General features: G+C 33.8%; 4 protein-coding genes across 8 annotated transcripts; 2 read left to right on the top strand and 2 right to left on the bottom strand.

Annotated features, from left to right (window-relative positions):
• Window positions 1–12: 12 nt before the first annotated feature.
• On the bottom strand, window positions 13–1493 carry LOC144854673 (large ribosomal subunit protein mL54-like). The gene is made up of 2 exons (XM_078712612.1): window positions 1352–1493; window positions 13–787 (listed from the first exon to the last, which is right to left on the bottom strand). The coding sequence occupies exons 1-2, from the start codon at window positions 1458–1460 to the stop codon at window positions 507–509; spliced, it is 390 nt and encodes a 129-aa protein (XP_078568738.1). The 5' UTR covers window positions 1461–1493; the 3' UTR covers window positions 13–506.
• Window positions 1494–1619: 126 nt separating this feature from the next.
• Window positions 1620–7228, top strand: LOC144854671 (ATPase family gene 2 protein homolog B-like). Of its 3 annotated transcripts, none has more exons than XM_078712609.1 (9): window positions 1620–1700; window positions 1997–3158; window positions 3700–3909; window positions 4337–4489; window positions 4713–4922; window positions 5637–5858; window positions 6093–6227; window positions 6340–6465; window positions 6786–7228. In XM_078712609.1, the coding sequence occupies exons 2-9, from the start codon at window positions 2010–2012 to the stop codon at window positions 6930–6932; spliced, it is 2352 nt and encodes a 783-aa protein (XP_078568735.1). In that variant the 5' UTR covers window positions 1620–1700; window positions 1997–2009; the 3' UTR covers window positions 6933–7228. The 3 variants fall into 3 exon arrangements, with proteins under 3 accessions (XP_078568735.1, XP_078568734.1, XP_078568736.1); XM_078712608.1 differs by having other exon boundaries at window positions 1641–1700; window positions 1893–3158; XM_078712610.1 differs by having other exon boundaries at window positions 1650–1700; window positions 2243–3158.
• Window positions 7229–7265: 37 nt separating this feature from the next.
• On the bottom strand, window positions 7266–9148 carry LOC144854674 (cyclin-dependent kinases regulatory subunit-like). Its single transcript, XM_078712613.1, has 3 exons — window positions 8989–9148; window positions 8629–8756; window positions 7266–8109 (listed from the first exon to the last, which is right to left on the bottom strand). Exons 1-3 carry the CDS (start codon window positions 9045–9047, stop codon window positions 8033–8035), a joined length of 264 nt encoding a protein of 87 aa, XP_078568739.1. The 5' UTR covers window positions 9048–9148; the 3' UTR covers window positions 7266–8032.
• Window positions 9149–9241: 93 nt separating this feature from the next.
• Window positions 9242–11127, top strand: LOC144854675 (U6 snRNA-associated Sm-like protein LSm6). Of its 3 annotated transcripts, XM_078712616.1 has the most exons (5): window positions 9242–9299; window positions 9763–9864; window positions 10301–10414; window positions 10726–10808; window positions 10846–11127. In XM_078712616.1, exons 2-4 carry the CDS (start codon window positions 9774–9776, stop codon window positions 10767–10769), a joined length of 249 nt encoding a protein of 82 aa, XP_078568742.1. In that variant the 5' UTR covers window positions 9242–9299; window positions 9763–9773; the 3' UTR covers window positions 10770–10808; window positions 10846–11127. The 3 variants fall into 3 exon arrangements, with proteins under 3 accessions (XP_078568742.1, XP_078568740.1, XP_078568741.1); XM_078712614.1 differs by having other exon boundaries at window positions 9244–9299; window positions 10726–11127; XM_078712615.1 differs by lacking the exon at window positions 9242–9299 and adding an exon at window positions 9300–9431 and having other exon boundaries at window positions 10726–11127.
• Window positions 11128–11948: the final 821 nt, after the last annotated feature.

Consider the following 11948-nt stretch of genomic DNA (forward strand, 5'->3'; position numbering starts at 1 on the left):
AGAAAAAATATCTAATGTGTTGTGTTCAGTTTATTTGTTTTTTTTTGTACACAATGTTTTAATCACTTGATTATAATTATAGTTAATATTGGTGACAACATTGCGCATGAATACACTGTCAATAGTGTGATGTACCCAAATATGGTAGTGATATGCCCAAATATGGTAGTTATATGACATCATCATGTCCATATATGGGCACATCACATTTTTTTGTCACATAAACTTTCATAGTGTATACAGAGCTCAAGAAAGCTAATCAGCATTTCTAATTTTCTTCTGACCAGTTTTGTATCCAGATATACCCAGGTAACCAGAGACACTAGTTACATCAATACATTTTACTCTCATTATAGTTATTTGAGAAGCCAGCTTTTTGGGCTTAGTACTGCAGCCAGCATCTTCCAATATCCTTGATGAACTATTAACAAATTAGTTTTCATCTATTCATAGTTTTGTGGGCTAGCAAAATGGAGTGGGCTAGTGACAAAAATTCATGAAAGCAGCTAAAATTTCTTTCCCTTTGATAGAGCATTGTTCCTTTTCATGTGCATTTTACGTAATTTTCTCCAGTACTCTCGTGTGTTTGGGTCCAGATCATCCAACTTCTGGGGTGGTCCTATATGTAAGTTCCATAACCAATCTGGATACTCAGAGTCTGGTTTTAGTTCTATTTCAGGACCCTCTTTGAAGTAATTTAAACCAACGCAGTATTTTACAAGATCTTCTGGATCCTTGGCTTCAAATATTTCTGGTTCTGGTTCTGCTGCCTTGCTTGCAGCTTTCCCTAAGTATTGGAAGAAGAGAATTGCAGTAATTAATAATTTGATTTGATTTAAACTTCATTTTATTAAATTGCAAAATGAATCAGATTTAATCGTTAATTTATTCAAAATAGGTTTCAGAATTAATCCAAGCAATTATTGGTCAACTTGGCTTGACTATTAAACACATAAACTAAATATTCAAAAGAATTATTATATTTTGCCTTTATATATGTTGTTATCAATATTATTACTAATACAATATATTTCTAGATTCATGTAAAAAGTATATTTTAAAAAAGCATTAAAAAAATGTTAAATAAATTACTAAACTAGATTCACTGCTTTTTTATTATTCTAAAGCTATAAAACTATAAACCATTTCATTTTTTCACTAAAAATTGCAAAATTATTATATAGGGGCGAAGCGACTCGCACTTTATAAAACCAAAGCATCACGCATTAATGGCCTATATCAGTGCGGCATGCAGCTGGTAGGAGCAGCAGTCTCTAGCCTAGCTAACATTTAAATTTAAACAACGTTGTTAAAACACTAAACCAAAAAGAAATAAATGACAATGCATTACCAGCTTTCTTGGCATATTGTGCAACAGGAATTGGTATCATGTTCTGTTGAATTACACCTCTTTTAAGAAATCGAAAAAAAAGTAATTTATTCATCATGTACGCTGCCATCTTTTATTATAGTTTGTCTAAATTACAGGCGGCCGTACATAAACGAATTGTAAGATTCATAACTGTATAAATTCTACCTCGTAATTTTTAACGGGTAAATAGTACATGCCTACTCAGCCACTTGAGGGCGTTTGTTTTTAATCAATTTAAATGCCATGTGTTTTTTTTCAGTTTTGAAAGGTGGAGTATGGGAGGTTGATATGTTGATCTGACTGACAATTATTAATAGGTTTTCCTATAGTAAGTGCCACATCTCATTTGAATAAGCCAAACACCAGTGTGTTGCATACAATCAATTTATATATTTGACAAGTATAGGCCCAATCAATACATCGATTTTTGTATAATTAATTGTACATGTTGGCACGGTCAACCTGTATTTTGTTGTTAAATTTTAATGTTGATGTGCAATTATTACAATTTTTTCTATAGGAATGGTCGACCATGTGTTATGTTGACAGAAAATACTATTTACACACTCCCGATTGGCCGTACCTAAAGTTGTTTTATTGCAGTTTTATTTGTTTTAAAAACAGGGTAAAGATTAAGATGGAATCTCTAGATTTGATCAATATACCGTTGCCAAGTTCGTGCAAGAATGTTCAAAGATGTTACATCGGACCTGAAGTCATGAAGAAATTAAACCTGAAAATAAGAGACCCTGTCGTTCTTACTCAAGAAGAAAACAAACGATTTATTTGTGTAATTTGGCCGAGGTCTGATCGAAAAGAAGGTTTTATACAATTTGATTCATCAGTAACTTTAACCTTTGACACTTTCAGGATGGATGATGCCGTTTTAGCAACCACCTCTCAAAGAAGATACTATGATATTCGTCCAGTACGAAACATCAAACGGCTGTCAAAACTGAATATTAGATTGCTAACACAAGTATCATCAGATTGCAATGATATTTCCCATCTTCAAACTGTTCTTGAAAATGTGGTTGTAAGAAAAGATTGCCTTGTGTCTTTGAAGCATTTTAAACCTTTTTCTAGCCTACTTGGTATATCAGCCATTAGTATAGAAAGCTACTCGATAGAATCTGGTTCCACTGTGGATGAACAATTATCTGCGGATGAACATCATACAAAAGACCCAACTGACTTTGAATGTGGCATTATCACACAAAGAACAGAAATAAATGTTGTGGGTTGCAGCAGTCTTGAGAAGATTGCTTTGGCTGCCAAAGAGAAAAGGTCGCACGTTGGTGCTTTATCAAAAGAGCACAAACTCCTTAAGAACTTAATTGATGGTTGTTTCAGTGAAAGAGAAACGTTTAAACAAATTGGGATCACAGTTCCCAAAGGTATCCTTTTGCACGGACCTCCTGGAGTCGGAAAGACATTACTGGTTAAATCAATTGCCGAAGATTGTGTGGCATCTATCGTTCTTCTAAATGGCTCTGAAGTATTTGGTCCTCGTCCTGGAGAGAGTGAAGAGAATCTGAGAAAAGCATTCCAAAAGGCACAAAAGAAAGCTGCTAATGGAACAGTAATCTTGTTCATTGATGAACTTGATGCCCTCTGTCCTAAAAGAGGTATGGACAGTGGATCTCATGAAAATCGTGTGGTTGCTCAGTTGTTGACGTTGATGGATGGCATTGGGGAGAAACATGATTTTGTGGTTATTGGTGCTACCAACAGACCCAATGCTATTGACCCTGCCCTGCGCAGACCTGGAAGATTTGATAGAGAGGTATGTAAAGCTCTGTCTACACTATCAAACAAGTTTGAAAGAATATGTGATGTGCCCAAATATGGTAGTGATGTGCCCAAATATGGTAGTGATATGACATCATCATGTCCATATATGGGCACATCACATTTTTTTGTCACATAAAGTTTGATAGTGTAAACAGGGCTTTACACTGTATGTTAAAAAAATGGATTTATTACATCAATTGAAATGCACCATCTGTATTTTCTGGCTCATGTATCACCAATCATCAATATGACAACTTTGACCCCAAGCCCAAAATGCTTTTTATGGCTTTGCATGATTCACCTTGTAAAATGGTCATTACAGAACCGCTATTAAAAGGACAAATTTGGGACCCAACCCAACACATTGTCCCCAATAGGGCTTTCCACTGAATCGAGATTGCCTTTAATGTTAACCACATACTGTTTATTGCTGCTTTTTTGTTCAACAATCAACACAATTGATTATCACAAAACTAGAAGGCCTTTTCTGGTAGTAAGACATGTTAACAAATTACCTTTTGTTTTGTTTACAGATTGTTATAAGTGTCCCAAGCAGAGAACAAAGACAAGAAATCCTGCAAATACACACTAACAAGCTTCATCTAGCTCCAAGCGTAAAACTTGACAGGTTGGCAGAAATGACCAATGGCTACGTAGGAGCAGATTTAGCATCTCTTTGCCGTGAAGCATCGTTTCAGGCACTGCACAGAATTAATCTTTCAACTATTACAGCTGGTCATCAGGTTTGTTTACAATCAGAAGTTTTCGATGACCTACACATATTGTGCCATTAGTCAGATCCTACAGTAGAATCCACCAAAACTTTGTTGAGGACCAATTAACAAAGTATACAGTACCCTCTGTTTGCTCTTGTTGTTTTTAATGTCTAGACCTACTGACCAGTAGTCTACTATACCACTACTAGACAAGTGTTTATTTTGTGTTTTAATACTGGTTGGAAGCCAATTTATTCTGGTGTATCTGAACTTGCTGGGAAAACTACCATTGGCAGAAGACTGGTATAATAAGCACTTCTGTGAAATATTGTCATGCTGAATTTTTAGAGAATTCTTACTCCTATATTCATTTGATATGTTCTGGTCGGCTCAGGTAGATTCAAATTGTTGTGTACTCTCGCTAAAGTTCAAATCAAAGTTGATTTTATTTCAGACAAAACCAATTGTAAATTGGGATGATTTCCAGCAAGCGCTAGGATTAATTGCCCCTTCAACACAAAGACAAGCCAGCTGGAAGGTGGATGTTAGACCAGTGTCTTGGGAAGATATTGGAGGCCTGGATGATGTCAAGAGCAAACTAAAACAGGTGCCAGTGAATTGTTAAATTTGGCAAAGCTTGACACTCAAGATGATGTGAGACATATACCCCTTTCACACCAAAAGCAAAACTCTGGAGACACTCCGGAGTTTTTGTGTGAAAGGGTAATAGAGTCGCATTCATATTATATAAAATATTTTGGCTTCATTGGTTCTGCCAATGAATAAAGAAAGTTTTATGTTATGTTAAATTTGAACATTTTTTTCTCTAGGATTTGGAGTGGCCACTGCAGCATGCAGAATCATTTGTCAAGCTAGGGATACAAACACCTAGAGGAGTGTTACTTTATGGCCCCCCAGGTTGCTGCAAAACGACACTAGTAAAAGCTGCTGCAACTTCCTGCAATGCTACATTCTTTTCAGTCAGCGCTGCTCAGCTCTTTTCTCCGTACGTTGGAGACTCGGAGAAAACGGTGGCTGAGGTAAGTTTCAAGACTGGGATAGCCTTCAAACATTGTGATAGGCAAATTAAGGTGACCTTGCGGATAGGAAACAATGCATTCTATGCCGATTTATTTTTTATTTTATTTTATTTAATTTTCAGGCACACATACATGACAACACAGCGGTGCAGCACCCTGAGGATTGCCATGAGTGCAAAGCACTATCGAGATGGCTCTCCATATACTGCACTAGAACATATAAGACAAACATATACACAAGATGCTCTACATAGACAAAGACTTATTATTAAGTCTTTGGGAGTGGAGTTGTAAATTGTCATGAGAAAAAAACCCTGACATATGACAGGACTTGAACCCAGGACCCTTAGATTGGTAGCCAAGCATCATAACCACCAAGTCACAGCTCCACTACAGATTACCGCCTTACCAAATAATACAGATGCAGTTTTATTTACACACATAGCACAGTCGATTGTAAATTACATTTGCGGTTGACTGTGCCATAACCTCATCTGAGTTTAGTACTATAAAGCTCTGTCTACACTGTCCAACTAGTTTGACAAAAAAAGTGTGATGCGTCCAAATATGGTAGTGATATGACATCATCATGTCCATATATAGGCACATCACATTTTTTTGTCACATAAAGTTTGATAGTGTAGACAAGGCTTTAACAGTAGAATCCTTGCAATTGCCTTCAATGAATGATTATTTCTATAATTTTATTTATAGATATTTCATCATGCACGCATTGGAGCACCATCTATTATCTTTTTAGATGAAATTGATTCTATTATTGGTAACAGATCGCAGGGTGGTAAGAAAGGGGTGCAACAGAGGGTCTTGTCGACCCTCCTGACTGAAATGGACGGCTTAGGTGTGTCTATTCAGGATCGTGTTGGACGAAATGAAAAGATATGTGAAGGAGAAGACGAAACAGAGTTAAATATGAAGGTATAATTAAAACTTGCTTATATAAAGATATTATATATGTGATTATGTCAGAGCAAAAATTGAAAAAAACACTATTTTGAGACCTGCATTTGCCATCTGGTCAGTGCCCTTAAATGAAGTGCATCTCATTCTCTAGTCCTTCAGATAGGACAGTATGCCGTTGATCGTTTGTGATTAAAGAACGTGCCACACAGTAGAAATTAGAATTAATACTAATAATTTTTTTTTTCGAAGGTTGTGAAAAGAAATGACATGAATAAAAATGTAATAGTCGTTGCTGCCACCAACAGGCCTGAGTTAATTGATAGCGCCATCATGAGACCCGGTAGACTGGACAGAATTATATATGTACCACCACCAGATTACCAGGTATGTTACAATACAAATAAACCAGATATAGTACTGTTTTCTGCATTACAGTTAAAATTAACTGTTATCGTCAAATGATAAATGGTATAATTGAAATGATGATCTTTCCCAGGCTCGGCTCAGAATTTTGCAAGTGTACACCAAGAATATACCACAAACCGAGGAGCTAAATCTAGAAGGGATTGCAAAGAAAACTGACTTATATAGTGGAGCAGACCTTGAGAACCTATGCAGAGAGGTAATGTTAAAAGAAAACAAAAGCAAATGAACATGTTTTATGTAGTCCTACTGCTAGAAGATTATCTGCAGTGCAAATGTTCTTGGTTAAATTTTAAAATACTGTAATTAAATGGGTGGATTACACAGTTTTAATTTAATTTTGGGAAGAATGTTTTATCATGTGGAAATATCTACATTCAAACAGACATAGACAGAGCTTTACTCAATTTGATTTGAAGTGCAGTCCCTTTGCTGAAATGTACATGTTGAATGCGACCCCACTTGACTATTTTCCATTACTATATTCAAACTGAATTAATTTTATTTTGTTTTTTATAGGCTGCACTAACTGCTCTACAACAGGATGGACTTGGGGTGAGTGGGGTTATGCAGTCTCACTTTAAAACAGCCTTGAATACAACTAAACCATCTCTCTCAACAAGTCAAGTTGAAAAATATAGTAAATTTGCAAATGGAAAAAGTTGATCAGATCAACGAATGAATGAAATATTAAATAGCACACCCTCTTTGCGAATGTTTTCCCTGATATATTTTGCCAAGTACTTCACTCAGTTTCTGAGTGCATTCATATCTTTGTCAAAACTCACTTGCTGCGAGACAGGAGTTCAGTATTAATTATAGTAATAATATAGTAAATTATAAAATTGTTGTACCATATAAATAACAGTGTGGTGTCCACATATGGGCATATCACAATTTTTTTGTCAAATAAAGTTTGATAGTATAGACAGAGCTTAATTTTCAAAATATGGAATATGATGTTTCTTAATGAAAAATAAAGAATTACAGAGTCAGATGTTTTCAGTCATTCAATTGTGGTTTATTCATTTAGGTAAAGCCACAGTTGAAGATAACAACAAACAATACTGTACATATACACAAATTACAATCAGCATGACTTATACATGCTTACAAAAACAAGTTCTCCCTTTAAATCATTCTATTCTAATGTCGGACATTGTTACATAACACATTATGTTCTACTTCTAATATCAATTCAATCATAAATGATACTGTACTGTAAAGATTTTTTTATATCCAAAATAAATTCATCTTAAAGCTCTATCTACACTATCAAACTTTATGTGATGTGCCCATATATGGACATGAAGATGTGATGTGCCCATATATGGACATGAAGATGTCATATCACTACCATATTTGGGCTTTTTTGTCACATAAAGTTTGATAATGTAGACAGAGCCTTACACAGTACATAAATATTGTAAAACTAATTTATAAAGTGTTCTTTCAGTATAACATTACGCAATATAATCAAGTCAATGAAATAAAACACTACTAAAAAATAAGATCAATTATCAATTAAGTTAAATCAACATTTTTAAGTTACAATGTGCTGAATGAATGTAAACATTTTTCTGGTTTTCTGGTTTGTTCACATACATGAATGATGTGCTAGGAACGGTTTTTTTCTAATAAAGCTAAATTATTTAAATATTCAAAAATATTTCTGCTTCTTTGAGGCGATGGTTACTGTTCATTTATATTTGCGCAGGATATATTTACAAATGTCTTTGTTTCTAGCTGGTAACTGAGCGTTATCTTCACCTTTTTTGCTTATTGTCCTGTAATGTCTGCAATGGCTTTGTTATTGCTCTCTTGAATAATAGAATATGCGGCTCTGCAAAGAAGTAAAGTTGCATTTAAAATTACAAATTAATTAAACATCTGTCATGGGTATATGTGCTGGCTGGTATGTCACCAACAGTAGCACCCATCCATGTGGGCAATCTTCTTAACCTTACCATTCTTCTTAGCACCCATTTGCAGCTACCTGTACAACAATATATATTCTGAGTGTTAAAGTGATGTTAACTTTTAGTTTTTAAAGAAAAATTGGAAATACACCAAATATGTTTACAGCTCTATTTTCAAAACCTATTAATTTAATACAGTACCTGTCTTCTTCCAATATAGCCTAGAGGGCGTAATATTATATATTATTGTAAAGAGATTTATATATTTTTAACGGATTTGAATTGAGGCGTTTAAAACAAGTCAAATTTATTAAAACAATGTAAAAAACCACCTGAAATTGATAAAAAAAATGTCTGCTTGGAAAATTAATATATTTTTTTCGGTGTACATAATTTATGGAATGAAAATATTAATTAAAAAGTAATTGAATTGCATAATTTACCTGGTTCATGCATCATATAGTGTACCCAGCCTTGAGACTGTTGAACACCAATACCTCGCCATTCTTTCTCGGTCATTAAATGTGACTTTGGAACAAGTTTAGTTATGTCTTTAGGTAGTATTACATGCCTGCAATGCGTATAAAAATAAATATGAAATAAAATAAGAGGAGATGTGTGTAGGCTAAGCCTAATACGGACTTTCATTATGATGAGTGAGACTGAGCTGAGTGCTGCAGAGAGTGGTTCACCACCAGCTAGCTGACTGACTGAGCCTGCTGACTCGACTGAGTGAGACTGGAGGCCTGAAAAATACTTACACAAATTGACAATATAATGTTATTTTGAAAATAAAAACATACCTATACTCAAACTCTTCATCATAATAATAATCTGAATAATATATATTTTTAGATCCCATTTTAAATGCACAAGTTACAGCGATAATTTATCATACAAACCAAATACTTGTGTGGTGCTGGTGTGGTTTCTTTTGTGAATTTTAATTTTCTCAGTCTTTCGAAATGGCCCGCTGATCTGCTGATTGGCTAACTTGCTTCACGTGAGGATATTTGAAGAATTTCGATTGGTTGATTACCTTTGTGTTAACACTGCCCTCTCTAGTCTTGTCGATGCTCGAGCGGAATCATCGTTGTGTGCGCTAGGCCCAGAGGTGAGATTTATTTTATCCAATGAAAGTAAACAAAAGCCTCTTTTTTTGTGGGAAGCAATTTTTGTGGACCTAAATTTTTGGCTGGCTTAGGCCTAAGTCATTTTTGTATTTAGACTAACTTATATTAACCTGGTAATAGGGCTATATAATTGAATATATTACGTTAATAATGCTTTAATATTAGCTAATCTAGTTAGGCATATATAAATAAGTTTGCTTTTAATTAATACCATTTAAATTTTAGTCTAAAGTTTAGGCTTACTCTACTACTACTACTACTATCTATACTAGGCTACACTATTACTTAGTATTACTTACTAGGATATAGCCTATAAAAGGGGCATAGGCCTAGTAGTCTAGCTAGGCCTAGAAGATAAGTAGGCCTACCTAGGACCAGGCCCTACCACCAGCCTATGATATGATGCCTGGATTTTATTTGTTTAGGTATGTTCTTTTTTTACAGAAAAAAGCAAAATGAGCCGAAAGCAGACGCCAAGTGATTTTCTAAAACAGATTATTGGCAGACCGGTTGTGGTTAAACTTAATTCAGGTGTTGATTACAGAGGTTTGTATGTCAAAGATGCTTTAAATCTTCAAATTATGTAAAATTATTTTGTTGTTTGTGTAAAGGCCTATGTTATTGTTACTTTTCCTAATTGAATGAGAATTGAAACATAGTGTGTTGATTTGAATTTAGAAAATCATTTATTTTGTAATTTTTTTTCATTTTCATGACGCAACAAACTACATAATGTCATAAAATCATTCCCAGCATGCTCAGTTTGACGTGATGTGTAAACAAATTGTGAAATTTTCTATTTACTCAGATTTCTATTGCTAACTCACATAAACAATGGCACTTAATTCATTAAATTAGCCTACATCAAAATGACTGGGGCAGCGCAGTTAGAATTCAAAATATCATTTATTTAATAACTATTTTCAGGTTTAACTGTCTCTTGTTATTCTGCTAAATTCATGTGTTTGTTTTAATTGTTTAGGAGTTTTGGCGACACTAGATGGTTACATGAATATTGCGTTAGAGCAGACAGAGGAATATGTAAATGGCCAACTTAAAAACAAATATGGTGATGCTTTTATTCGGGGGAATAATGGTAAGGTTATATTTTTGTTCTATTTTGTGTTTGATTGTGGATTTACTACATGTGAAATGAACAAGGGTCAACCTTTATACAGGGGAATCTTCACATGAAATGAACAAGGGCCAGAATAGGTATTAACGCTACGGTCAACCTTTATTCAGGGAACAAACAATTAAAAAAATTATTAAATAGACAAGGAGTTTTTTTATGTTTTTGTGTAAAATATTTTCCACCAGGCGCCAGTGAAAAACTAGTCTTCCAAAGGATTGCTCTCAAAATAATGTTTCTGTATTAAGTACAAGTAAGAATATTTTGTTTTACAGTTTTATACATCAGCACACAGAAAAGGACGCTGGGAGGAAGATAGAAAACAAGTTTTTATTTTGAGAAAGAAGCCAATACCAAACTTGAACAGAGATATTATTGTTCACTGTTCTCACAACTGAACAATAGGGGAAATTTTGACAACTTTTGTTTCAAATTTTGAGTAGAAGAGGGTTGTGTTGTGAGGACATACATTTGTTTGTCTTCATTGCTGTATAAAAGCGGTATTTTTCACTGTAATTATGTACCTCTAAGCTAGTCTACCTGTTGATAATATCTACTTCAAATGTGAAATCAAGAAAAAAACAAGAAATTGTATAAAATCTTTAATTTCAATTGTAGAAACATATTGATTTCTTTTTGTAAAAATACATTATTAAAAACATTTGTTTTGTAATAGACTTTTTTTAAAGAAGATTGTTCGTTTATTATTTTACTGTTTATTACTTACTGTATTTAAATGTGTTTTATGATAAACATTGGACTATGTAAAGCTCTGTCCACACTAGCAAACTTTATGTGACAAAACAATGTGATGTGCCCATATATGGACATGATGTTTTCATCATGTTATGAATAAAAGGATAACAATCTTCATCGTCTTATAGAGCCATAGTAACTAGTTCTGTCAAAAAATAAAAAGATCGAAAATTGGTCATTTTTCGAAAATTTCCCTGTACTATAGCATAGGCATTTTACGAAAAAATGGCCAAAATATCCAATTTTTAAAATTCAATAATAATGCGATAATATTGCCATATATGCACATATATTGCGTTATCGTCATCTTATAGAGCCATAGTAAAAAGGGTCGAAATTTTGGAATTTTTTGTAAAATTACCAAAATATCCACTTTTAAAAATTCAATTAAATTATGCGATAATATTGCCATATATGCGCATATATTGTGTTATCATCATCTTATAGAGCCATAGTAACTAGTTATGTCAAAAAATAAAAGGGTTGAAAATTGGCAATTTCTCAAAACTTTTCCTGTACTATAGTACAGGGATTTTTTCGAAAAAAAACCCAAAATATTCACTTTTTAAAATTCAATAATTATGTGATAATATTGCCATATATGCGCATATATTGTGTTATCATCATCTTATAGAGCCATAGCAACTAGTTACCGGTATGTCAAAAACAATTAAATAATTATGTGATAATATTGCAAATATTTCGACATTTCAGAATTCACAATAAAACAGTAAAAACTAGA

This window comes from Antedon bifida, chromosome 10 (genome assembly GCF_963402885.1).
Source record: "Antedon bifida chromosome 10, ecAntBifi1.1, whole genome shotgun sequence".
Taxonomy (NCBI): Eukaryota; Metazoa; Echinodermata; class Crinoidea; order Comatulida; family Antedonidae; genus Antedon; species Antedon bifida.